Genomic DNA, 26,473 nt, shown 5'->3' with positions numbered 1-26,473 from the left:
TCACGATAAACTGAAGGCTGCTGGTCTTTTAATGTCTCCGTTGGTTTTCTCAAGTCAAACATCTCAACACGACAGTGAGCAGTGATTCACGCCCGATTCTGGAAACGTCGGCGTGAAAAACCAGATTACTGGACTCAAAACATCTGAATTCAAAATGAACCGTTACGCTATACTGAAAACCTGATGGAGGAGGATGGATGGATGATGGAGGATGGATGGATGGATAGAGGAAGGATGGATGGATTGATGGATGATGATGGATGATGGATGATGGATGGAAGGATGATGGATGGATGATGGAGGATGGATGAATGGATGGATAATGGATGGATGGATGGATGGATGATGGATGGATGGATGGATGATGGAGGATGGATGATGGATGGATGATGGATGATGGAGGATGGATGATGAATGATGGATGGATGATGGATGGATGGATGATGGATGATGGATGATGGATGATGGATGGATGATGGATGATGGATGATGGATGGATGATGAATGATGGATGGATGATGGATGATAGATGATGGAGGATGAATGGATGATGGATGATGGATGGATGATGAATGATGGATGGATGATGGATGGATGGATGGATGATGGATGATGGATGGATGATGAATGATGGATGTGGGCAGTGTCATAGCAGAGTAGTATTTCCGTTGACTGATCATCTTTAGTTTTTATAGTTTCAATATTCACGTTGATGTTTTTTCTCTGACGAAGTCTTTATGACGTCTTCAGGTTCTAAAGAACCTTTGATTCTGGATCAGAACACAAAGTCTCGGATCCTCTGGAACGTTGGACTTTTCCTTTGCTGTTCTGAACGCCGCCGCCGGTTGTTTGTCTGATTGCAGGAGACGCAGGACTGGGAGACACTGACAGACGGGACAAACTGCACCCAGGACATGGTGGACATGAACCTCCTGCGCTACGTCCACACAGACCTCCACGCTGGCAAGAAGGAGGATTTCTTTGTTTTCCACTTACAGGATGGAAGAAACCGCTCTCCCTCGCAGCACTTCCACATCGTGGTGAAAGATCTGGAGAAAGGTTCAGTAGTTTAAACTGTTTGTAGTTTGTTCCCAGCATCACGAAGCTCCGGCTGATCCCGGAGCGCCGGCGCCGTCACGTCCTGGAACCTTCTGGTCTGTGTTCAGGAAACATCGCCGTCTTCACAAGGCCGCTGAACGTGAGCCGCGGCGACCGGGTGGTTCTCACCACAGACGTCCTCTCGGCTACGGACGCCAGTGACAAGCCAGAGGAGCTGCTCTACATCATCACCAGCCCGCCGCTCCACGGCTACATCGAGTACATCAAGCACCCCGGCATCGCCATCGCCTCCTTCAGTCAGATGGACGTCGCCGCAAATGTCATCGCTTACGTTCACAACAACCAAGCTAGTGCAGCGCAGGAAACCTTCCAGTGAGTTTAAAATACTAACAGATACTTCATGCTTACTGGCTGATACTTCGTACACTGTGCTCAGGAAACTACGTCCTTCCGGCTGAAGGTCTGACGCCGGGTCTCCTGCCTGTTTCACCAGGTTTGTTGTCAGTAACGGTAAAAGCAGCCGGAATGGGAGCTTCAGCATCGTGGTGGAGATGGTGGACCGCGTGCTGCCGTCTCTGTCCTCCAACCGCGGCCTGACGGTGCCCCAGGGCTCGGCCGTGATTCTGGGCCCGGACTGCCTCTCCCTGTCGGACCCCGACACGCCGCCCAGCGCCTTGACCTTCGTCCTCCTGCAGCTTCCGCAGTACGGGACGCTCTTCTTAGCCGGCGAGACTCTGGCCGCCGGCTCCAACTTCACCCAGAGCCAGGTGACGGAGCTGGAGTTGATGTACAAACACGACGGAGGGCCGTCACAAATAGACCGGTTTGGCTTCGTGGCTGCCGACAGCACCAACCGAGGCTTCCTGGTGGAGGGGCGGCTCCACCCAGAGCCAGTTTCCTTTATGATCCAGGTAGGTGGAGAACTTCACCGATATTACACCATCGATCTCACTGCGCCGCGGCGCCTGCTGCTTTTAGCTGAGAGGAACGTAACAACAGAGGCTGAGCGTTGATGAACCGTCTGTTTCCATACACGTTCCTCTACGTCTCTGTGCTCTGTCTGGTTCTCCAGCTGGTAAACATCCTCTGGTTCTCCAGCTGGAAAACAACCTCTGGTTCTCCAGCTGGTAAACATCCTCTGGTTCTCCAGCTGGTAAACATCCTCTGGTTCTCCAGCTGGTAAACATCCTCTGGTTCTCCAGCTGGTAAACATCCTCTGGTTCTCCAGCTGGTAAACATCCTCTGGTTCTCCAGCTGGTAAACATCCTCTGGTTCTCCAGCTGGTAAACATCCTCTGGTTCTCCAGCTGGTAAACATCCTCTGGTTCTCCAGCTGGTAAACAACCTCTGGTTCTCCAGCTGGTAAACAACCTCTGGTTCTCCAGCTTGTAAACATCCTCTGGTTCTCCAGCTGGTAAACAACCTCTGGTTCTCCAGCTGGTAAACAACCTCTGGTTCTCCAGCTGGTAAACATCCTCTGGTTCTCCAGCTGGTAAACATCCTCTGGTTCTCCAGCTGGTAAACATCCTCTGGTTCTCCAGCTGGTAAACAACCTCTGGTTCTCCAGCTGGTAAACAACCTCTGGTTCTCCAGCTGGTAAACATGTTGAAACAAAACATTAATAAACTTTAATCTGAGACGGAGAACAACAAGCAAACAGACATAAGTGACCTGTGATAGTGACACATCCACCTCCATCAGTAAACCTCCATCAGTTTAAACCTCCATCAGGAAACCTCCATCAGTCCAAACCTCCATCAGTCTAAACCTCCATCAGTAAACCTCCATCAGTTTAAACCTCCATCAGGAAACCTCCATCAGTCCAAACCTCCATCAGTCTAAACCTCCATCAGTTTAAACCTCCATCAGTCTAAACCTCCATCAGTCTAAACCTCCATCAGGAAACCTCCATCAGTAAACCTCCATCAGTCTAAACCTCCATCAGGAAACTTCCATCAGTCTAAACCTCCATCAGTTTAAACCGCCATCAGGAAACCTCCATCAGTAAACCTCCATCAGTCTAAACCTCCATCAAGAAACCTCCATCAGTACTCCTCCATCAGTCTAAACCTCCATCAGGAAACTTCCCTCAGTCTAAACCTCCATCAGTCTAAACCTCCATCAGTAAACCTCCATCAGGAAACTTCCATCAGTCTAAACCTCCATCAGGAAACCTCCATCAGTAATCCTCCATCAGTCTAAACCTCCATCAGGAAACTTCCATCAGTCTAAACCTCCATCAGTCTAAACCTCCATCAGTAAACCTCCATCAGTCTAAACCTCCATCAGGAAACCTCCATCAGGAAACTTCCATCAGTCTAAACCTCCATCAGGAAACCTCCATCAGTAATCCTCCATCAGTCTAAACCTCCATCAGGAAACTTCCATCAGTCTAAACCTCCATCAGTCTAAACCTCCATCAGTAAACCTCCATCAGTCTAAACCTCCATCAGGAAACCTCCATCAGTAAACCTCCATCAGTCTAAACCTCCATCAGGAAACTTCCATCAGTCTAAACCTCCATCAGTTTAAACCGCCATCAGGAAACCTCCATCAGTAAACCTCCATCAGTCTAAACCTCCATCAAGAAACCTCCATCAGTACTCCTCCATCAGTCTAAACCTCCATCAGAAAACTTCCCTCAGTCTAAACCTCCATCAGTCTAAACCTCCATCAGTAAACCTCCATCAGGAAACTTCCATCAGTCTAAACCTCCATCAGTCTAAACCTCCATCAGGAAACCTCCATCAGTAATCCTCCATCAGTCTAAACCTCCATCAGGAAACTTCCATCAGTCTAAACCTCCATCAGTCTAAACCTCCATCAGTAAACCTCCATCAGTAATCTTCCATCAGTCTAAACCTCCATCAGGAAACCTCCATCAGTAATCCTCCATCAGTCTAAACCTCCATCAGGAAACTTCCATCAGTCTAAACCTCCATCAGTCTAAACCTCCATCAGTCTAAACCTCCATCAGTAAACCTCCATCAGTAAACCTCCATCAGTCTAAACCTCCATCAGTAAACCTCCATCAGTAAACCTCCATCAGTCTAAACCTCCATCAGTAAACCTCCATCAGAACAAGCAGCAGCTTATCAAAGTGGAAATTCAACTAATTTTGACTTTAATGTTTTTGAAAAACAAAAGAAAAGTTAAAGGATTGAAGAGGTGGAGGAGGTGGAGGAGGAGGTGGAGGAGGTGATTCCCACTGAGGGACTCCGTCCTGTTACAGTGATTGGTTGATTGGTTGATTTCAGATCAGTCCGGTGGACACGCTGCCCCCTGAGGTGGTGAAGCTCCTCCCCCTGTGGAGGGTGGAGCTCTTTGCTGATGGCCGGTATGGGATCTTCCTGTCCTCTCGAGAGCTGAAGGCCGAGGACGGAGGCCAGCAGGACGTGATATTCGGCATCGTCCGTCCTCCTTACTTCGGCTACCTGGAGAACACCACCTCCGGTCGGTACCATCTCTAGTTCCAGGTCAGCTGCGGTCCATGTCAGGATGACCAACACTCGTCCTCGCTGTCCCCAGGAGGTTTCGTCTCTCGGCGCTTCTCCCAGACGGAGCTGATGAAGAGAACCATCGCCTACATGGTGAACCTGAAGGAGGAGTCGCTGTCCGACAGCCTGGAGTTCAGGGTGTCGGATCCTCTGGGCAACATGGGACCGTCCCACACGTAAGACACTCCTGGACTCTCTCAAAATGTCCGCTTGGACTTCACACAGTGAGTGGGTGTGCTTGTAGTCTTGACTTCAGGTGGTGCAGGGTGGAGCTTTCACAGCCACACTTCTTCACGTGTGAAGAGCAGGAAACGCTGTCGCTCGACATCATCAGGACAGGAAACCTGGCGGAGTCGTCCTACATCACTGTCCAGGTGTAGTAGTGGTGCTGCTGTCCTACAGCTTCACGGTCTGTTGTCCTGAATGTGACGTCCTCATGGGGGATCTGATGGACCCTGTTCCTCCAGGTGAAGGACCTGACTGCCTCTGCTGGGAAGGACTTCCTCATGAAGCCGTCTTCCCTCATCCAGTTTGACCCTGGTACGTCCTGAGTGGGTGGTGTAAGTACAGACAAGGTCACTCACATCACGAGGGCTGAAGCGTTCTAGATTTCGCTGCTCGCAGGCGTGTCGAAGCAGAGCTGGCAGGTGGAGGTGATCTCAGATCATCTGGAAGAGGCTGAGGAGACGTTTGAAGTTCTGCTGGTGGATCCTGAAGGAACCGTGATCGGGAACGTCAACAGGGCGCTCGTGTCCATCAGAGACTCTGGTAAACCTCCGTGGAGGTGTGTGTGTGTGTGTGTGTGTGTGTGTGTGTGTGTGTGTGTGTGTGTGTGTGTGTGTGTGCTGCTGTCTTCAACATTTAAAGTTCTCCTCCCAGAACCCTCTGGGAACCTGAGGATCCACTTCTAGTTCTTGATGTTCGTCTCTAATAAAAACTTCCTCTTCACACTCAGACTAACTGGTATTTCCAGCATTTTATTTTGGCGGGACATCCCCGGTTTGTTGACGTCTCAGCGTCACAGAACCTCCTGAAGGTTCCCGAGGCTCCGTGTCACAAGATCCCGTTTGTCCTCTGGATCTCTGCACATCTGGATTCTCTGAGGAAAAAGCTTCAGCTGTTCTGGCTGGAGCTGCCGCCATCTTGGATATCCCACAATCCCTTGGGGCAGGTTTCCCAAGATGGCGTCAGTCAGGAACCATCAACAGTTTGATGGTTTGTCTGGAAACTTCTGGACTTTATTGTGAAGGATTGAGGAACCTGCAGGCTGGAATGAGAGGAGAGGTTCTGGTTTGGTTGGTCCTCTGGACAGAATGTCTCCTTTATGGAGGACAGGTTAGAGACTCTCTGCTGGAGGAACTTGTGTCAATTGTTAAAAAAATGTCCACCCTCAGGGCGATGCAGGCTGAACCTGGGTGGCAGTGGTCCGGTTCTAGGGGGGAAAGAGGTTCCTTCACACGTGTACCCCCAGCATGGATCCATCCAGCTGGACAAACCTCCGCAGGACTCAGACCCTGATCTCTGGACCCGAGGAGACGGCGTCCCCGGGAGGGGAGACGGTGTCCACGGGACGGGAGACGGCGTCCCCGGGATGGGAGACGGTGTCCCCGGGAGGGGAGACGGCGTCCATGGGAGGGGAGACGGCGTCCCCGGGATGGGAGACGGTGTCCCCGGGAGGGGAGACGGCGTCCATGGGAGGGGAGACGGCGTCCCCGGGATGGGAGACGGTGTCCCCGGGAGGGGAGACGGCGTCACTCTCCACAAGAAGTCCCTCCGAGTTCGGCCCGGTTCCAGATCTGTAAGTACCGAAGGTGTGAACTTGGGGCTCGTTTACACGTCAACGAGTTCACGTCCAAATACGAAATTTTCGCGCTTGCGGTGCTTTAACTCCGTCAGCTGAGACGTCTTGTACAGACGATGACTCTGAGTTTGTCCTCCAGATTGCACCGTCAGCAGTTTACCATAATGGGACAGACATCGTTTACACGGTGAGTAGCAGAACCAGGATATTTATCAACGTGAAAACCAGACTTCACTCCTTTGGTCTTTTTGTCTTCAGTATCACGGCATCATGCAGATGAAGGTGGAGGACGAGACGTCCGCCGCCGGGGGGGACAGGAAGGCAAACATCCGCGTCCTGAGCAGGCAGCAGCCGTCAGCAGCGCTCAAGAACCCGCCGGCCCGTCAGAGGACGCTGCTGACGCCTCAACCCGCCGGACAACACCAGGACCAGGTGGCTGCAATTACATGTTTTCACCACCAGGTGGAGCTTCACATCAGGAATGAGACACATTCTCAAACAAAGTCTCACTTCCTTTCACTGTTTCTAGTGTTTCTGTTCACACGACAACAGAGACACTGAAAAGACAAGGTTTATAAAACGGCTCCCGAGGTGGAACTTTTAGAAAGACCCCTGGAAACGCTAATGTGTAGTGTGCTGTGGAGAACTAGTCTAGAAGCTGCAGGAGTTAATCTCCAGGTTTCTGTGGTTTGTAGCTTCCAGGGTTGGACTCCGTCAGTAAACCTTGTGTTCCGGAGCTGAGGGGACTCCTGCACTACAGCCAAAACACCAACCAACTCTTTCACTGCAACGGCGTCTCCTGGAAACTCTGGACGGCAACAGACGAGGTACATCAGCTGCACGAGCACCCAGACCGTGTTCTCCCATCGGTAATGTTTAGAACCTTTTGTTCAGGCCGAGAAAACAGCCAACAGCGCCATGCTGTGGCCATGCTGTGGCCATGCTGTGGCCATGCTGTGGCCATGCTGTGGCCATGTTGTGGTCATGCTGTGGCCATGTTGGGGCCATGCTGTGGCCATGCTGTGGTCATGCTGTGGTCATGCTGTGGTCATGCTGTGGCCATGCTGTGGCCATGTTGTGGCCATGCTGTGGTCATGCTGTGGCCATGTTGTGGCCATGCTGTGGTCATGCTGTGGCCATGCTGTGGCCATGTTGTGGTCATGCTGTGGCCATGTTGGGGCCATGCTGTGGCCATGCTGTGGTCATGCTGTGGTCATGCTGTGGTCATGCTGTGGCCATGCTGTGGCCATGTTGGGGCCATGCTGTGGCCATGCTGTGGCCATGTTGTGGTCATGTTGTGGCCATGTTGGGGCCATGTTGTGGCCATGTTGTGGCCATGTTGTGGCCATGCTGTGGCCATGCTGTGGCCATGCTGTGGCCATGTTGTGGCCATGCTGTGGCCATGTTGGGGCCATGCTGTGGCCATGCTGTGGCCATGTTGTGGCCATGCTGTGGCCATGCTGTGGCCATGTTGGGGCCATGCTGTGGCCATGCTGTGGTCATGCTGTGGCCATGCTGTGGCCATGTTGTGGCCATGCTGTGGCCATGCTGTGGCCATGTTGTGGCCATGCTGTGGCCATGCTGTGGTCATGCTGTGGCCATGCTGTGGCCATGCTGTGGTCATGCTGTGGCCATGCTGTGGCCATGCTGTGGTCATGCTGTGGTCATGCTGTGGTCATGCTGTGGCCATGCTGACTTCATTCTTGCCGTTGTGTAAGCGGACTTTGTTTTCAGAACGTTGTTCTGTAAATGTGAATATTCTTCTGCAGCAAAAACACCAAAATGATGGATTTTCACCTGAACGGTTGTGTCAACCTTCTGTCCATCAGTCTCTGTCCATCAGTCTCCGTCCATCAGTCTCTGTCCATCACTTTCTGTCCATCAGTCTCCGTCCATCAGTCTCTGTCCATCAGTCTCCGTCCATCAGTCTCTGTCCCTCAGTCTCCGTCCATCAGTCTCTGTCCATCACTTTCTGTCCATCAGTCTCTGTCCATCAGTCTCTGTGCTGCTCTGTGGGTTCGAGGGACGATCCCCATCACCCAACCAGCTGCAGTATCTTACTTGTTAATCAACGTGAGCAGAAGAACAGAGCTCGGTGGTGTCCCCTCGGTGGATTGTGGTGTCCCCTCGGTGGATTGTAGTGTCCCCTCGGTGGATTGTAGTGTCCCCTCGGTGGATTGTAGTGTCCCCTCGGTGGATTGTAGTGTCCCCTCGGTGGATTGTGGTGTCCCCTCGGTGGATTGTGGTATGGTGTCCCCTCGGTGGATTGTGGTGTCCCCTCGGTGGATTGTGGTGTCCCCTCGGTGGATTGTAGTGTCCCCTCGGTGGATTGTGGTGTCCCCTCGGTGGATTGTGGTGTCCCCTCGGTGGATTGTGGTGTCCCCTCGGTGGATTGTGGTGTGGTGTCCCCTCGGTGGATTGTGGTGTCCCCTCGGTGGATTGTAGTGTCCCCTCGGTGGATTGTGGTGTCCCCTCGGTGGATTGTAGTGTCCCCTCGGTGGATTGTGGTGTCCCCTCGGTGGATTGTGGTGTCCCCTCGGTGGATTGTGGTGTCCCCTCGGTGGATTGTAGTGTCCCCTCGGTGGATTGTGGTGTCCCCTCGGTGGATTGTGGTGTCCCCTCGGTGGATTGTGGTGTCCCCTCGGTGGATTGTGGTGTCCCCTCGGTGGATTGTAGTGTCCCCTCGGTGGATTGTGGTGTCCCCTCGGTGGATTGTGGTGTCCCCTCGGTGGATTGTGGTGTCCCCTCGATGGATTGTGGTGTCCCCTCGGTGGATTGTGGTGTGGTGTCCCCTCGGTGGATTGTGGTGTCCCCTCGGTGGATTGTGGTGTCCCCTCGATGGATTGTGGTGTCCCCTCGGTGGATTGTGGTTTGGTGTCCCCTCGGTGGATTGTGGTGTCCCCTCGGTGGATTGTGGTGTGGTGTCCCCTCGGTGGATTGTGGTGTCCCCTCGGTGGATTGTGGTGTGGTGTCCCCTCGGTGGATTGTGGTGTGGTGTCCCCTCGGTGGATTGTAGTGTGGTGTCCCCTCGGTGGATTGTAGTGTCCCCTCGGTGGATTGTGGTGTGGTGTCCCGTCGGTGGATTGTGGTGTCCCCTCGGTGGATTGTAGTGTCCCCTCGGTGGATTGTGGTGAATGAATGAGATTATTGGATGTCCAGCAGAGCAGCTGAGGCTGGTCTGCACCAGGGTCTCGCTCACTGAACGGCTCCCAGGACAAGCCAGACCTCATCAGGACACCTTGAGCCAGAACCTGAACTGACCTGAAAGCGTTTGTTTCCCCTGCGACCTCAGATGGTGAGAGCCCAGGCGTGTCCTCGGGGCTGGACCTTTCATGGCGGCCATTGTTTCATCCTCAGTACGGAGCACAAGGTCACATGGAGCTCAGCCAACCGCGCCTGCAAAGAACGGTGAGTGAAAACACAGAGACTGAATTAAAGTTGCTCAGATGAGGCGTCAGTTAACGATGAACGTTTCAGATAACTTGTTCCTGATGTTCAGATATGAAGGAACTCTGGCCAGCGTTCTGTCTGAAGCAGACATGGACTGGCTGTGGGACTTCAGTGGACGAAAAGCCTTCTGGATCGGTCAGTATATCGGAATCATCTTACTGGAGGGTTTTCTCCCAGTAGAATGGAGGCGGAGCTTCAGCCCTCAGGCTCCTCCCATGAGGAAGGAGCTCCAGGTTCAGTAGGGAGGAGCCTGAGAGCTGGAGGCGGAGCTTCCAGCTTTGACAGTCACCGTAACAACAATCCAACTTGGTAGTTTTATTTTGACAGTCCACGTAATAACAATCCAACTTGGTAGTTTTATTTTGACAGTCACCGTAATAACAATCCAACTTGGTAGTTTTATTTTGACAGTCACCGTAATAACAATCCAACTTGGTAGTTTTATTTTGACAGTCAACGTAAAAACAGTGTGTGTGTGTGTGTGTGTGTGTGTGTGTGTGTGTGTGTGTGTGTGTGTGTGTGTGTGTGTGTGTGTGTGTGTGTGTGTGTGTGTGTGTGTGTGTGTGTGTGTGTGTGTGTGTGTGTCCAACTAGTGGACCAACTCGTTTTCAGTGTTTCTGTCGTTGCCATGGAAATGGGTTTAGTTTTCAGAATATTTCTTGTAAACGTTAAACTTTTCTGAAACGTTGTGGTGTGAACGAGAACGAGGCCTCAGTCGGCCCTGAGCCTGGAATTGAACCGTATATCCAGCTGTGAGGCGCGTCAACAAACTCACTACAAACTGATTGAAAACCCGACAAAGTGTAATTCCTTGTGTTTTGTGTGGAAGGCCTGAACGACAGGGAGGGCCGCGGGCGCTGGGAGTGGGCCGGGGGCCACGCCGTCAGCTACACCAACTGGAGGAACCCGTCCACCGCCCCCAGGCCGGGGGGGGGCAGCAAGTGTGTGCTGGTGTGGAGGAGGGCAAAGTGGCAAATCAAGGACTGCAAGAGTAGTCGAGGTCATCACTTCATCTGTTCACGAACAGCCTGAGTCTCTGGAGCTGCTGCTGGAGGAACAGCTGGACGGGAACAAGAGGAAACTCCACCCAGACTCTCACCTTCACCTTTAGTCCTCCAAGTCCCTACAAGTACACATTACTCTGAGCTTTAGTAAGAAGAATCCACAAGGACTATACATTAGCAATACTATGATCATGGTTTATGCATACTCTTAGATACTGAAAATCTGAAGTTCATACCGACCGTTCATTCCGACTGTTCATTCTAACTGTTCATGCCGACTGTTAGTTCTGACTGTTCATTCCGACTGTTTATTCTGACTGTTCGTTCTGACTGTTCGTTCTGACTGTTCGTTCCGACTGTTTGTTCCGACTGTTCGTTCTGACTGTTCGTTCCGACTGTTCATGCCGACTGTTCGTTCCGACTGTTCATTCCGACTGTTTATTCTGACTGTTCGTTCTGACTGTTCATTCCGACTGTTCATCTCGACTGTTCATTCCAACCGTTCGTTCCGACTGTTCATTCCGACTGTTCGTTCCGACCGCTCATTCCGACTGTTCGTTCCGACTGTTTGTTCCGACTGTTTGTTCCGACTGTTTGTTCCGACTGTTTGTTCTGACTGTTCGTTCTGACTGTTCATTCCAACTGTTCATTCCGACTGTTCATTCCGACTGTTTGTTCCGACTGTTTGTTCCGACTGTTTGTTCTGACTGTTCGTTCTGACTGTTCATTCCGACTGTTCATTCCGACCATTCATCCCAGGACAAGGCTGTTCTGCTCCGAGCCTGACACATGATGGCAGAAAGAGTGGACCACCTCCACCCACACAGCTTTCATCATGTCTGTTTTCAGTTGGCAACAGAACAACGGAATTGACCAATGACGTTAATAGTCCAAGCTATTGTCCAGGGGTGTGGGGGGGGGGGGGGGGGGGGGGGATGTATGGTGGGGGGTGTGGTGGGGGGTGGGGGGGGGATGTATGGTGGGGGGTGTGGTGGGGGGTGTGGTGGGGGGGCGTGGCCCCACCCACAAGAAAACTGTCAAACCCAGAAGAACCAGGCGCTCCGCTCGTACTCCTGCATGAGACACGTCCAGGTCCCGGAGCTGCACATTGTATTTGGCTCTTTACTTAATAAAAAGTTAAACTGAAGTGTTTTGACCTTATTTGAAAAATCAAGTGTGTGATCAAAGCATGGGGGAGGGTCAGCGGGCCGAGGAGCCGGATCCTAACAGACTGGGGGGAGGGGGAACCTTTACATCAGATGTGACAATAGAAGCAACAGAATTATGTTTGTGAATGCTCAGTAAAGGTTTCCTGTTGATGGTGTGTTGGTGTTCTGATGTGTTGGTGTTCTGGTGTGTCGGTGTTCTGATGTGTTGGTGTTCTGGTGTGTTGGTGTGTTGGTGTTCTAGTGTGTTGGTGTTCTGGTGTGTTGGTGTTCTGGTGTGTTGGTGTGTTGGTGTTCTGATGTGTTGGTGTTCTGATGTGTTGGTGTTCTAGTGTGTTGGTGTTCTGGTGTGTTGGTGTGTTGGTGTTCTGATGTGTTGGTGTTCTAGTGTGTTGGTGTTCTGGTGTGTTGGTGTTCTGATGTGTTGGTGTTCTAGTGTGTTGGTGTTCTGGTGTGTTGGTGTTCTGGTGTGTTGGTGTTCTGATGTGTCGGTGTTCTGGTGTGTCGGTGTTCTGGTGTGTTGGTGTTCTGATGTGTTGGTGTTCTGGTGTGTCGGTGTTCTGGTGTGTCGGTGTTCTGATGTGTCGGTGTTCTGGTGTGTCGGTGTTCTGATGTGTTGGTGTTCTGGTGTGTTGGTGTTCTGGTGTGTCGGTGTTCTAATGTGTTGGTGTTCTAATGTGTTGGTGTTCTGGTGTGTTGGTGTTCTGATGTGTCGGTGTTCTGGTTTGTTGGTGTTCTGGTGTGTCGGTGTTCTGATGTGTCGGTGTTCTGGTGTGTCGGTGTTCTGATGTGTTGGTGTTCTGGTGTGTTGGTGTTCTGGTGTGTCGGTGTTCTGGTGTGTTGGTGTTCTGCTGTGTCGGTGTTCTGATGTGTTGGTGTTCTGGTGTGTTGGTGTTCTGGTGTGTCGGTGTTCTAATGTGTTGGTGTTCTAATGTGTTGGTGTTCTGGTGTGTCGGTGTTCTGATGTGTTGGTGTTCTGGTGTGTCGGTGTTCTGATGTGTTGGTGTTCTAATGTGTCGGTGTTCTGATGTGTTGGTGTTCTGGTGTGTTGGTGTTCTGGTGTGTCGGTGTTCTAATGTGTTGGTGTTCTGGTGTGTTGGTGTTCTGGTGTGTCGGTGTTCTAATGTGTTGGTGTTCTGGTGTGTCGGTGTTCTGATGTGTTGGTGTTCTGGTGTGTTGGTGTGTTGGTGTTCTGGTGTGTCGGTGTTCTGGTGTGTCGGTGTTCTGGTGTGTTGGTGTTCTGGTGTGTCGGTGTTCTGATGTGTTGGTGTTCTGGTGTGTTGGTGTGTTGGTGTTCTGGTGTGTCGGTGTTCTGGTGTGTCGGTGTTCTGGTGTGTTGGTGTTCTGGTGTGTTGAAAGAGTCCAGAGTGTCCTGTCAGTGGTGCTCAGCCTGTGGTGAGCGGCTCCTGCTCACCACAGGCTGCAGCAGCAATGTGATTATCCCGTCATGTGATCAGCAGCGCGGCATGAAAGAGGTTCTTTTATAGGAGCTGCAGTTCTGCTGAGAGAACACACAGCAGATCCTCTTCATCCCGGGTGAGTCCTGCTCTAACTTCACACAGACGCATGAAGAAATGAGGAATCTATGATGAAGAAACACGGACGACCTTCATCAGAGGGTTCCACGGAGAACAGAGCTGCAGCTTCACAACACTGGGAGAGGAGCAGTGGTTCTGCTTTATGAAGCTCTGCTCCCAGAAGGAAACTCTACTCCAGCTTCCAGAGAGCTGTCGCTCTGCATGGCGGGACTTTATCCCAGCTCTTTGTTTCTGCTGTTTCTCGTCTTCCTCTCACTAACTAAAGCGACTGAACATCTGCTAGAGTCTCATTTCTTCTAGTAAAGCTGGCTGACGTCCATCCAGACCAAACAGGAAGTGAGCTGACAGCAGAGGCTTGTAAAGGAAAAGGTTCACTGATCATTGTAGATGTCAGAAGTGAGAGAATGCTGGGTTGGTTTATTCACCTTCTGCCAAATAACAATTGATTATTGGTGCAGGTGAACCTGCCCTCACCTGTCCAGGTTGATGTGCCCTCACCTGTCCAGGTGAACCTGCCCTCACCTGTCCAGGTGAACCTGCCCTCACCCATAGTCAGCTGGTCTGATAGTGTTCAGAGAGTGAGGTCAGGTCAGATAGTGTTCAGAGAGTGATGTCTGGTCTGACAGTGTTCAGAGAGTGAGGTCAGGTCAGATAGTGTTCAGAGAGTGAGGTCTGGTCTGATAGTGTTCAGAGAGTGAGGTCTGACAGTGTTCAGAGAGTGAGGTCAGGTCTGATAGTGTTTAGAGAGTGATGTCTGGTCTGATAGTGTTCAGAGAGTGAGGTCAGGTCTGCTAGTGTTCAGAGACTGATGTCTGGTCTGATAGTGTTCAGAGAGTGAGGTCAGGTCTGATAGTGTTCAGAGAGTGAGGTCAGATCTGATAGTGTTTAGAGAGTGAGGTCAGGTCAGATAGTGTTCAGAGAGCGATGTCTGGTCTGACAGTGTTCAGAGAGTGAGGTCAGGTCAGATAGTATTCAGAGAGTGATGTCTGGTCTGATAGTGTTCAGAGAGTGAGGTCTGACAGTGTTCAGAGAGTGAGGTCAGGTCAGATAGTATTCAGAGAGTGAGGTCAGGTCAGATAGTGTTCAGAGAGCGATGTCTGGTCTGATAGTGTTCAGAGAGTGAGGTCTGACAGTGTTCAGAGAGTGAGGTCAGGTCAGATAGTGTTCAGAGAGCGATGTCTGGTCTGATAGTGTTCAGAGAGTGATGTCAGGTCAGATAGTATTCAGAGAGTGATGTCTGGTCTGATAGTGTTCAGAGAGTGAGGTCTGACAGTGTTCAGAGAGTGAGGTCAGGTCAGATAGTGTTCAGAGAGTGAGGTCAGGTCTGATAGTGTTCAGAGAGTGATGTCTGGTCTGATAGTGTTCAGAGAGTGAGGTCAGGTCAGATAGTATTCAGAGAGTGATGTCTGGTCTGATAGTGTTCAGAGAGTGAGGTCTGACAGTGTTCAGAGAGTGAGGTCAGGTCAGATAGTGTTCAGAGAGTGAGGTCTGGTGAGATAGTGTTCAGAGAGTGAGGTCAGGTCAGATAGTGTTCAGAGAGTGAGGTCTGGTGAGATAGTGTTCAGAGAGTGAGGTCAGGTCAGATAGTGTTCAGAGAGTGATGTCTGGTCTGATAGTGTTCAGAGAGTGAGGTCTGACAGTGTTCAGAGAGTGAGGTCAGGTCAGATAGTGTTCAGAGAGTGAGGTCAGGTCTGATAGTGTTCAGAGAGTGAGGTCAGGTCTGATAGTGTTCAGAGAGTGAGGTCTGATAGTGTTCAGAGAGTGATGTCTGGTCTGATAGTGTTCAGAGAGTGAGGTCAGGTCAGATAGTGTTCAGAGAGTGAGGTCTGGTGAGATAGTGTTCAGAGAGAAAGTTCTGACAGTGTTCAGAGAGTGAGGTCTGGTCAGATTGTGTTCAGAGAGTGAGGTCAGGTCAGATTGTGTTCAGAGAGTGAGGTCTGGTCTGCTAGTGTTCAGAGAGGGAAGTCTGGTCAGATAGTGTTCAGAGAGTGAGGTCAGAGAGTGTTCAGAGAGTGATGTCTGGTCTGATAGTGTTCAGAGATGGAAGTCTGGTCAGATAGTGTTCAGAGAGTGAGGTCTGGTCTGATAGTGTTCAGCGAGTGAGGTCCGGTCTGATAGTGTTCAGAGAGTGATGTCTGGTCTGATAGTGTTCAGAGAGTGAGGTCTGACAGTGTTCAGAGAGTGAGGTCAGGTCAGATAGTGTTCAGAGAGTGAGGTCTGGTGAGATAGTGTTCAGAGAGTGAGGTCAGGTCAGATAGTGTTCAGAGAGTGAGGTCTGGTGAGATAGTGTTCAGAGAGTGAGGTCAGGTCAGATAGTGTTCAGAGAGTGATGTCTGGTCTGATAGTGTTCAGAGAGTGAGGTCTGACAGTGTTCAGAGAGTGAGGTCAGGTCAGATAGTGTTCAGAGAGTGAGGTCAGGTCTGATAGTGTTCAGAGAGTGAGGTCAGGTCTGATAGTGTTCAGAGAGTGAGGTCTGATAGTGTTCAGAGAGTGATGTCTGGTCTGATAGTGTTCAGAGAGTGAGGTCAGGTCAGATAGTGTTCAGAGAGTGAGGTCTGGTGAGATAGTGTTCAGAGAGTAAGTTCTGACAGTGTTCAGAGAGTGAGGTCTGGTCAGATTGTGTTCAGAGAGTGAGGTCAGGTCAGATTGTGTTCAGAGAGTGAGGTCTGGTCTGCTAGTGTTCAGAGAGGGAAGTCTGGTCAGATAGTGTTCAGAGAGTGAGGTCAGAGAGTGTTCAGAGAGTGATGTCTGGTCTGATAGTGTTCAGAGATGGAAGTCTGGTCAGATAGTGTTCAGAGAGTGAGGTCTGGTCTGATAGTGTTCAGCGAGTGAGGTCCGGTCTGATAGTGTTCAGAGAGTGATGTCTGGTCTGATAGTGTTCAGAGAGTGAGGTCCGGCCTGATAGTGTTCAGAGAGTGAGGTCTGATAGTGTTCAGAGAGTGATGTCTGGTCTGATAGTGTTCAGAGAGTGTGGTCTGATAGTGTTCAGAGAGTAAGGTCTGGTCTGATAGTGTTCAGAGATGGAAGTCTGGTCAGATAGTGTTCAGAGAGTGAGGTCTGGTCTGATAGTGTTCAGCGAGTGAGGTCCGGTCTGATAGTGTTCAGAGATGGAAGTCTGGTCAGATAGTGTTCAGAGAGTGAGGTCTGGTCTGATAGTGTTCAGAGATGGAAGTCTGGTCAGATAGTGTTCAGAGAGTGAGGTCTGGTCTGATAGTGTTCAGCGAGTGAGGTCCGGTCTGATAGTGTTCAGAGAGTGAGGTCTGGTCTGATAGTGTTCAGAGAGTGAGGTCTGATAGTGTTCAGAGAGGGATGTCAGGTCTGATAGTGTTCAGAGAGTGAGGTCTGATAGTGTTCAGCGAGTGAGGTCTGGTCTGATAGTGTTCAGAGAGTGAGGTCTGATAGTGTTCAGAGAGTTAGGTCAGATAGTGTTCAGAGAGTGATGTCTGGTCTGATAGTGTTCAGAGAGTGAGGTCAGGTCAGATAGTATTCAGAGAGTGATGTCTGGTCTGATAGTGTTCAGAGAGTGAGGTCTGACAGTGTTCAGAGAGTGAGGTCAGGTCAGATAGTGTTCAGAGAGTGAGGTCAGGTCAGATAGTGTTCAGAGAGTGATGTCTGGTCTGATAGTGTTCAGAGAGTGAGGTCTGGTCAGCTAGTGTTCAGAGAGGGAAGTCTGGTGAGATAGTGTTCAGAGAGTGAGGTCTGACAGTGTTCAGAGAGTGAGGTCAGGTCAGATAGTGTTCAGAGAGTGAGGTCTGGTGAGATAGTGTTCAGAGAGTGAGGTCAGGTCTGATAGTGTTTAGAGAGTGAGGTCTGACAGTGTTCAGAGAGTGAGGTCAGGTCAGATAGTGTTCAGAGACTGATGTCTGGTCTGATAGTGTTCAGAGAGTGAGGTCTGACAGTGTTCAGAGACTGATGTCTGGTCTGATAGTGTTCAGAGAGTGGGGTCTGACAGTGTTCAGAGAGTGAGGTCAGGTCTGATAGTGTTTAGAGAGTGAGGTCAGGTCAGATTGTGTTCAGAGAGTGAGGTCTGGTCTGCTAGTGTTCAGAGAGGGAAGTCTGGTCAGATAGTGTTCAGAGAGTGAGGTCAGATTGTGTTCAGAGAGTGATGTCTGGTCTGATAGTGTTCAGCTAGTGAGGTCAGGTCTGATAGTGTTCAGAGAGTGAGGTCTGGTCTGATAGTGTTCAGAGAGTAAGGTCTGGTCTGCTAGTGTTCAGAGATGGAAGTCTGGTCAGATAGTGTTCAGAGAGTGAGGTCTGGTCTGATAGTGTTCAGCGAGTGAGGTCCGGTCTGATAGTGTTCAGAGAGTGATGTCTGGTCTGATAGTGTTCAGAGAGTGAGGTCCGGCCTGATAGTGTTCAGAGATGGAAGTCTGGTCAGATAGTGTTCAGAGAGTGAGGTCTGGTCTGATAGTGTTCAGAGAGTGTGGTCTGATAGTGTTCAGAGAGTAAGGTCTGGTCTGATAGTGTTCAGAGATGGAAGTCTGGTCAGATAGTGTTCAGAGAGTGAGGTCTGGTCTGATAGTGTTCAGCGAGTGAGGTCCGGTCTGATAGTGTTCAGAGATGGAAGTCTGGTCTGATAGTGTTCAGCGAGTGAGGTCTGGTCTGATAGTGTTCAGAGAGTGAGGTCTGATAGTGTTCAGAGAGTTAGGTCAGATAGTGTTCAGAGAGTGATGTCTGGTCTGATAGTGTTCAGAGAGTGAGGTCCGGCCTGATAGTGTTCAGAGATGGAAGTCTGGTCAGATAGTGTTCAGAGAGTGAGGTCTGGTCTGATAGTGTTCAGAGAGTGTGGTCTGATAGTGTTCAGAGAGTAAGGTCTGGTCTGATAGTGTTCAGAGATGGAAGTCTGGTCAGATAGTGTTCAGAGAGTGAGGTCTGGTCTGATAGTGTTCAGCGAGTGAGGTCCGGTCTGATAGTGTTCAGAGATGGAAGTCTGGTCTGATAGTGTTCAGCGAGTGAGGTCTGGTCTGATAGTGTTCAGAGAGTGAGGTCTGATAGTGTTCAGAGAGTTAGGTCAGATAGTGTTCAGAGAGTGATGTCTGGTCTGATAGTGTTCAGAGAGTGAGGTCAGGTCAGATAGTATTCAGAGAGTGATGTCTGGTCTGATAGTGTTCAGAGAGTGAGGTCTGACAGTGTTCAGAGAGTGAGGTCAGGTCAGATAGTGTTCAGAGAGTGAGGTCAGGTCAGATAGTGTTCAGAGAGTGATGTCTGGTCTGATAGTGTTCAGAGAGTGAGGTCTGGTCAGCTAGTGTTCAGAGAGGGAAGTCTGGTGAGATAGTGTTCAGAGAGTGAGGTCTGACAGTGTTCAGAGAGTGAGGTCAGGTCAGATAGTGTTCAGAGAGTGAGGTCTGGTGAGATAGTGTTCAGAGAGTGAGGTCAGGTCTGATAGTGTTTAGAGAGTGAGGTCTGACAGTGTTCAGAGAGTGAGGTCAGGTCAGATAGTGTTCAGAGACTGATGTCTGGTCTGATAGTGTTCAGAGAGTGGGGTCTGACAGTGTTCAGAGAGTGAGGTCAGGTCTGATAGTGTTTAGAGAGTGAGGTCAGGTCAGATTGTGTTCAGAGAGTGAGGTCTGGTCTGCTAGTGTTCAGAGAGGGAAGTCTGGTCAGATAGTGTTCAGAGAGTGAGGTCAGAGAGTGTTCAGAGAGTGATGTCTGGTCTGATAGTGTTCAGCTAGTGAGGTCAGGTCTGATAGTGTTCAGAGAGTGAGGTCTGGTCTGATAGTGTTCAGAGAGTAAGGTCTGGTCTGCTAGTGTTCAGAGATGGAAGTCTGGTCAGATAGTGTTCAGAGAGTGAGGTCTGGTCTGATAGTGTTCAGCGAGTGAGGTCCGGTCTGATAGTGTTCAGAGAGTGATGTCTGGTCTGATAGTGTTCAGAGAGTGAGGTCCGGCCTGATAGTGTTCAGAGATGGAAGTCTGGTCAGATAGTGTTCAGAGAGTGAGGTCTGGTCTGATAGTGTTCAGAGAGTGTGGTCTGATAGTGTTCAGAGAGTAAGGTCTGGTCTGATAGTGTTCAGAGATGGAAGTCTGGTCAGATAGTGTTCAGAGAGTGAGGTCTGGTCTGATAGTGTTCAGCGAGTGAGGTCCGGTCTGATAGTGTTCAGAGATGGAAGTCTGGTCAGATAGTGTTCAGAGAGTGAGGTCTGGTCTGATAGTGTTTAGAGAGTGAGGTCAGGTCAGATAGTGTTCAGAGAGTGAGGTCAGGTCTGATAGTGTTCAGAGAGCGATGTCTGTTCTGATAGTGTTCAGAGAGTGAGGTCTGGTCTGATAGTGTTCAGAGAGCGATGTCTGTTCTGATAGTGTTCAGAGAGTGAGGTCAGGTCTGATAGTGTTCAGAGAGTGAGGTCTGATAGTGTTCAGAGAGGGAAGTCTGGTCAGATAGTGTTCAGAGAGTGAGGTCAGAGAGTGTTCAGAGAGTGATGTCTGGTCTGATAGTGTTCATAGAGTGATGTCTGGTCTGATAGTGTTCAGAGAGTGAGGTCCGGCCTGATAGTGTTCAGAGAGTGAGGTCTGGTCTGATAGTGTTCAGAGAGTAAGATCTGGTCTGCTAGTGTTCAGAGATGGAAGTCTGGTCTGAGAGTGTTCAGAGAGTGAGGTCTGATAGTGTTCAGAGAGTGAGGTCAGGTCTGATAGTGTTCAGAGAGTGAGGTCCGGCTTGAGAGTGTTCAGAGAGTGAGGTCTGATAGTGTTCAGAGAGTGAGGTCAGGTCTGATAGTGTTCAGAGAGTGAGGTCTGGTCTGATAGTGTTCAGAGAGTGAGGTTTGGTCTGATAGTGTTCAGAGAGTGAGGTCAGGTCTGATAGTGTTCAGAGAGTGAGGTCTGGTCTGATAGTGTTCAGAGAGTGAGGTCAGGTCTGATAGTGTTCAGAGAGTGAGGTCTGGTCTGATAGTGTTCAGAGAGTGAGGTCTGGTCTGATAGTGTTCAGAGAGTGATTAGTAATCAATACTAGATCAGATCTCTAATAACAGGTTATGAACCACCAGCCTTTAAGGTTCCTGTTGTTAAACCTCTTCTTAAAAACTCACCTTGACCAGGTGTCTTAGTAAGTTACAGGCCGATATCCATCCAGCCTTTATTTCTAAAATCCTACAGGAAGTAGCTCCAGTCACTGAGTATCAATATCCAACCTTCCTTTATTTCTAAAATCCTACAGGAAGTAGCTCCAGTCACTGAGTATCAATATCCAACATTCCTTTATTTCTAAAATCCTACAGGAAGTAGCTCCAGTCACTGAGTCTCAATATCCAACCTTCCCTTATTTCTAAAATCCTACAGGAAGTAGCTCCAGTCACTGAGTCTCAATATCCAACCTTCCCTTATTTCTAAAATCCTACAGGAAGTAGCGCCAGTCACTGAGTATCAATATCCAACCTTCCCTTATTTCTAAAATCCTACAGGAAGTAGTTTCTGTCAGCCATGTGACCATTTATGTATTAATACTTATTTGAGTCCTGCCACCGGTTCTTTCTACAGAACTAAATTGGTTCTGATCATATTAATCAGTCAGGTTCCACTTGGTTCATGTTCATGAGAACTCCTCAGTCCAGACTGAAGTTAAACATGGAGTTCCACAGGGTTCTGTCTTCGGTCCTATAGGTTTTACTTTATACACGCTTCCTGTAGGGAATATAGTTAATAAACACTCCATTAACTTCCATTGTTATGCTGATGACACACAAATCTAGTTCTCTCTGGAACCTGAGGATAATAACCAACGTTCTAAACTAGAACCTTGTCTTGAAGACATAAAGGTTGGATGAGATGTAATTTTCTGCTCCTGAACTTAAAACTGAAATTATTATATTTGGTCCAAATCATGTGAGAGAGAAATGATGTAAAGATCTAGTACCACTAGATGGTATTACTCTGTCCTCCAGTACCACTGTGAGGAACCTGGGAACCATTAAACAATCCGTAATATTTCCAACATGAGAACCATGCTGACTCAGAGTGATGCTGAAAAAGTAATCCATCATTAGTTACTTCCAGAGTAACTATTGTAACTCCCTGTCATCAGGGTGGAACAATAACTGGTTCTAAGTGCTGCAGCCAGAGTCGTGACCAGAACCAGCACCAGAGATCAGCTCACTCCAATACTAACCTCGCTTCATTGGTTCCCTGTTCTATCTAGAAGAGAATTTAAAATCCTCCTTCTAACTTAGAACGCTCTGAACAACCAGGTTCCATCAGATCTTAAAGAACTGCTGGTCCCAGATCTCCCCAGAAGAACTCTTGGTTCTCACAGTGCTGGCTTACTGGAGGTTCCTGGCTTTTCTAAAGTAGAACGGGGGCGGAGCTTTCAGCTTTCAGGTTCCTCTGATGTGGAACCAGATCCCAGTTTCAGTTAGGGAGGCTGAAACAGGTTCTACTGTTAAGGTTCTACTCAAGACTGTTCTATTTACTGAGGCTATAGTGAGGACTGCTACACCCCCCCCCCCCCCCAGCCTCTATCTCTACCTCTCTCTACTCTATGTACCACTCTCTACCTCCCTCTGTATCTCCCTCTACCTCTCTTTCTACCTCTTTCTCTACCCCTCTCTCTACCTCTCTCTCTACCTCCCTCTCTACCTCTCTCTACCTCTCTCTCTACCTCCCTCTCTACCTCTCTCTACCTCTTTCTCTACCTCTCTCTACCTCTCTACCTCTCTAACTCTCTCTACCTCTCTCTCTACCTCTCTCTCTACCTCCCTCTCTACCTCTCTCTACCTCTCTCTACCTCTCTCTCTACCTCTCTCTCTACCTCCCTCTCTACCTCTCTCTACCTCTCTCTCTACCTCCCTCTCTACCTCTCTCTACCTCTTTCTCTACCTCTCTCTACCTCTCTCTACCTCTCTCTACCTCTCTCTACCTCTCTACCTCTCTCTCTACCTCTCTCTCTACCTCTCTCTATCTCTCTCTACCTCTCTCTCTATCTCTCTCTCTATCTCTCGCTACCTCCCTCTCTACCTCTCTCTACCTCTCTACCTCTCTCTATCTCTCTCTACCTCTCTCTCTACCTCTCTCTACCTCCCTCTCTACCTCTCTCTACCTCTCTCTCTATCTCTCGCTACCTCCCTCTCTACCTCTCTCTACCTCTCTCTATCTCTCTCTACCTCCCTCTCTACCTCTCTCTACCGCTCTCTATCTCTCTCTACCTCCCTCTCTACTTCTCTCTACCTCTCTCTACCTCTCTCTCTACCTCTCTCTACCTCTCTCTCTATCTCTCTCTACCTCTATCTCTACCTCCCTCTCTAATTCCCTCTACCTCTCTCTATCTCTCTCTACCTCCCTCTCTACTTCTCTCTACCTCTCTCTACCTCTCTCTCTACCTCTCTCTACCTCTCTCTCTATCTCTCTCTACCTCTATCTCTACCTCCCTCTCTAATTCCCTCTACCTCTCTCTATCTCTCTCTACCTCCCTCTACCCCTCTCTACCTCTCTCTCTACCTCTATCTCTACCTCTCTCTACCTCTATCTCTACCTCCCTCTCTACCTCTCTCTATCTCTCTCTACTTCTCTCTACCTCTCCTACCCAAACCAGGGTGTGGTTCCAAGGTTTGTATCCCTCCCCCAATCTATCTCTCTGTCTATTCTATCCTTTCCTCAACCTGTCTGAGACAGACCGGTCAACACACACACACACACACACACACACACACACACACACACACACACACACACACACACACACACACACACACACACACACACACACACACACACACACACACACACACACACACACACACACACACACACACGCACACACACTTCCTCTGGTTCTGATGGTTGTTGTCCTCTCTTCTCCAGAACCAGAATCTGGGCCACTGTGGTTCTTCCTCTGGTTCTTCTCTGGTTCTCTCTGGTTTTTCCTCTGGTTCTTCTCTGGTTCCTCTCTGGTTCTCCCTCTGGTTCTGATGGTTGTTGTCCTCTCTTCTCCAGAACCAGACTCGGGTCCACTGTGGTTCAGGACATGGAAGATCATGTCTCAGGTTTCCAGCGTCTTTCCTTCGCCTACCAGGATCTGACCGAGATCCCTTATGAAAGCATCTTGGCTCAGACTGAAACCCTGGAGGTCCTGGACCTGAGCTACAACCTGCTGGACGAGTATCCTTCAATCCATCACCTCCATCACCTCCATCACTTTCCAACACCTCAACCATCTCCACCACCGCCACCATCTCCACCACCTCCACCACCTCAAACACCTCCAACACCTCCATCATCTACACTACCTCCATCATCTCCGACTCTGTAGTGACTCTAGTGACTCTAGTGACTCTGTAGTGACTCTACTGACTCTAGTGACTCTGTAGTGACTCTGTAGTGACTCTGCAGTGACTCTGCAGTGACTCTAGTGACTCTCTAGTGACTCTGCAGTGACTCTAGTGACTCTCTAGTGACTCTGTAGTGACTGTAGTGACTCTAGTGACTCTATAGTGACTCTGTAGTGACTCTAGTGACTCTATAGTGACTCTAGTGACTCTGTAGTGACTCTGTAGTGACTCTAGTGACTCTAGTGACTCTGTAGTGACTCTGTAGTGACTCTGCAGTGACTCTGCAGTGACTCTAGTGACTCTCTAGTGACTCTGTAGTGACTGTAGTGACTGTAGTGACTCTAGTGACTCTATAGTGACTCTGTAGTGACTCTGCAGTGACTCTAGTGACTCTGCAGTGACTCTAGTGACTCTGCAGTGACTCTAGTGACTCTGCAGTGACTCTAGTGACTCTGCAGTGACTCCATGAATTATATTTGTAGTTTTTTCTTTCCCTCTGAGATTCTGAGCCATAATGTTTAGTGTGTGTTGGTTCAGCTGAGGGGTGTGTTGGGATGTGTGTGAAGTGTGTGAAGTGTGTGAAGTGTGTGAAGTGTGTGAAGTGTGTGAAGTGTGTGACGTGTGTGAAGTGTGTGAAGTGTGTGAAGTGTGTGACGTGTGTGACGTGTGTGACGTGTGTGACGTGTGTGACGTGTGTGACGTGTGTGTGTGTGAAGTGTGTGTGTGAAGTGTGTGAAGTGTGTGAAGTGTGTGAAGTGTGTGTGTGAAGTGTGTGAAGTGTGTGACGTGTGTGAAGTGTGTGTGTGAAGTGTGTGTGTGAAGTGTGTGAAGTGTGTGAAGTGTGTGAAGTGTGTGAAGTGTGTGAAGTGTGTGAAGTGTGTGTGAAGTGTGTGAAGTGTGTGAAGTGTGTGAAGTGTGTGTGAAGTGTGTGAAGTGTGTGAAGTGTGTGAAGTGTGTGTGTGAAGTGTGTGAAGTGTGTGAAGTGTGTGACGTGTGTGAAGTGTGTGTGTGAAGTGTGTGAAGTGTGTGAAGTGTGTGTGTGAAGTGCGTGTGTGAAGTGTGTGAAGTGTGTGAAGTGTGTGTGTGAAGTGTGTGACGTGTGTGACGTGTGTGACGTGTGTGAAGTGTGTGTGTGAAGTGTGTGTGTGAAGTGTGTGAAGTGTGTGAAGTGTGTGTGTGAAGTGTGTGAAGTGTGTGTGTGAAGTGTGTGACGTGTGTGAAGTGTGTTGTCCTTCAGTCCTTCCTCAGAAACCCAGTTCTTCTCGGGCAGCTGCAGAAGCTGAGCACTCTGGTCCTGGACTGTAACAGCTACACGTCCCACATCAAGTTCCCCTTCATGCCGAGCGTCACCACCGTCTGCGTCAACAAGAACCGGATCGGCAACCTGCCGCTCTTCGTGGAGGAGGTCCGCCAGAAGTTCCCCGCCATCAGGTGTGTGTGTGTGTGTGTGTGTGTGTGTGTGTGTGTGTGTGTGTGTGTGTGTGTGTGTGTGTGTGTGTGTGTGTGTGTGTGTGTGTGTGTGTGTGTGACGCTGCTCTGCCCGTCTGCAGGATCCTCAGCATGATGAACAACGAGGCGGCTCCCAGCTACTTTAACGGAGGCTCTCACACTCAGTACGTCGACTACAGGTCTGCTGCTCTGATCAGCTGCTCAACCTTATTGATCAGTGAGGCTCAGGACACACACACACACACGCACGCACGCACGCACGCACGCACGCACGCACGCACGCACGCACGCACGCACGCACGCACGCACGCACGCACGCACGCACGCCCGCACGCACGCACGCACGCACACTGACGGTGTGTTTCCTGCTCAGGCAGTACGTGATCAGTCAGATCCCAGGCCTGGAGGTTCTGGACGACACCGGGGTTCTGCAGGAGGAGCGGGTCCAGGCCCGGAGGACGTACCGGCTGCAGCAGAGCTCGGCGGGCGGCCGGAGGACGAAGGACGACGCGCTCAGGAAGCACACACACACACACAGCGCCGTCCGGTTCAGACGACAATAGAGCCGAGCCACAGGAAGAACTGGACTGTCCTCCAGGGTCACGTTCTCTTTCGGTCCTCAGAACCTGGATTGAAATAAAGCTGAGCTCTCGAAGGATCCGCCTGTTTTCATCTCTTCTTCCTGCTTTTCTTTCAGTTTCTTCTAAAAACTACTTTTAGATCATCTGTTGGAAACTGTCTTCTTCTGGATCATATTCTGTTGTTAACGGTCTGCTGGACCCGTCTGCTGGACCCGTCTGCTGGACCCGTCTGCTGGACCCGCCTGCTGGACCCGTCTGCTGGACCCGTCTGCTGGACCCGTCTGCTGGACCCGCCTGCTGGACCCGTCTGCTGGACCCGTCTGCTGGACCCGCCTGCTGGACCCGCCAGCTGGACCCGTCTGCTGGACCCGCCTGCTGGACCCGCCTGCTGGACTCACCTGCTGGACCCGCCTGCTGGACCCGCCTGCCACACCGGACTGAGGCTGTACCGGACCAGTACCGCCGGACCGGGATTGCCCGACCGAGGCTTTAAATATGGGGACATTTATTGATTAATATTTTCCTGGAGTCTGGATCAGGGTTCTGTGTCTGAATAAGAATCCACAACAATGACCTCTGACCTGTGTGTGTGTGTGTGTGTGTGTGTGTGTGTGTGTGTGTGTGTGTGTGTGTGTGTGTGTGTGTGTGTGTGTGTGTGTGTGTGTGTGTGTGTGTGTGT

At 50.1% G+C, this 26,473-nt stretch overlaps 2 protein-coding genes across 2 annotated transcripts in view; both read left to right on the top strand.

Moving 5' to 3' along the window:
- Nucleotides 1-11,697, top strand: part of frem1a (Fras1 related extracellular matrix 1a) — a 43,508-nt gene extending 31,811 nt beyond the window's left edge. Inside the window, exons 23-37 of the mRNA XM_080493989.1 lie at nucleotides 864-1,059; nucleotides 1,167-1,431; nucleotides 1,553-1,970; nucleotides 4,316-4,511; nucleotides 4,587-4,731; nucleotides 4,800-4,929; nucleotides 5,023-5,095; nucleotides 5,180-5,323; nucleotides 5,950-6,353; nucleotides 6,496-6,543; nucleotides 6,615-6,788; nucleotides 7,052-7,183; nucleotides 9,649-9,764; nucleotides 9,856-9,941; nucleotides 10,636-11,697. Coding sequence (XP_080350115.1) covers nucleotides 864-1,059; nucleotides 1,167-1,431; nucleotides 1,553-1,970; nucleotides 4,316-4,511; nucleotides 4,587-4,731; nucleotides 4,800-4,929; nucleotides 5,023-5,095; nucleotides 5,180-5,323; nucleotides 5,950-6,353; nucleotides 6,496-6,543; nucleotides 6,615-6,788; nucleotides 7,052-7,183; nucleotides 9,649-9,764; nucleotides 9,856-9,941; nucleotides 10,636-10,838 — 2,730 coding nt within the window. The 3' untranslated portion in view covers nucleotides 10,839-11,697. The remainder of the gene's footprint in view (nucleotides 1-863; nucleotides 1,060-1,166; nucleotides 1,432-1,552; nucleotides 1,971-4,315; nucleotides 4,512-4,586; nucleotides 4,732-4,799; nucleotides 4,930-5,022; nucleotides 5,096-5,179; nucleotides 5,324-5,949; nucleotides 6,354-6,495; nucleotides 6,544-6,614; nucleotides 6,789-7,051; nucleotides 7,184-9,648; nucleotides 9,765-9,855; nucleotides 9,942-10,635) is intronic.
- Nucleotides 11,698-13,459: 1,762 nt separating this feature from the next.
- LOC308128281 (leucine-rich melanocyte differentiation-associated protein-like) lies at nucleotides 13,460-25,870 on the top strand. The gene is made up of 5 exons (XM_080493986.1): nucleotides 13,460-13,512; nucleotides 23,430-23,594; nucleotides 25,013-25,195; nucleotides 25,315-25,392; nucleotides 25,587-25,870. The coding sequence occupies exons 2-5, from the start codon at nucleotides 23,461-23,463 to the stop codon at nucleotides 25,774-25,776; spliced, it is 585 nt and encodes a 194-aa protein (XP_080350112.1). The 5' UTR covers nucleotides 13,460-13,512; nucleotides 23,430-23,460; the 3' UTR covers nucleotides 25,777-25,870.
- Nucleotides 25,871-26,473: the final 603 nt, after the last annotated feature.

The sequence above is a fragment of the Lipophrys pholis genome, assembly GCF_963383615.2.
Source record: "Lipophrys pholis genome assembly, contig: SCAFFOLD_34, whole genome shotgun sequence".
Classification (NCBI taxonomy): Eukaryota; Metazoa; Chordata; class Actinopteri; order Blenniiformes; family Blenniidae; genus Lipophrys; species Lipophrys pholis.
The sequence above is the reverse complement of the archived record's forward strand: the minus strand, read 5'-3'. Positions and strand labels throughout refer to the sequence as shown.

What these genes read in the sequence shown, in the direction of transcription:
- LOC308128281 (XM_080493986.1), top strand. Translation starts at nt 23,461, where the DNA reads ATGGAAGATCATGTCTCAGGTTTCCAGCGTCTTTCCTTCGCCTACCAG. An exon ending in AGCTACAACCTGCTGGACGA is followed by an intron (nt 23,595 to 25,012) that starts GTATCCTTCAAT and finishes GTCCTTCCTCAG; the next exon opens with AAACCCAGTTCTTCTCGGGC. An exon ending in ACTCAGTACGTCGACTACAG is followed by an intron (nt 25,393 to 25,586) that starts GTCTGCTGCTCT and finishes TTTCCTGCTCAG; the next exon opens with GCAGTACGTGATCAGTCAGA.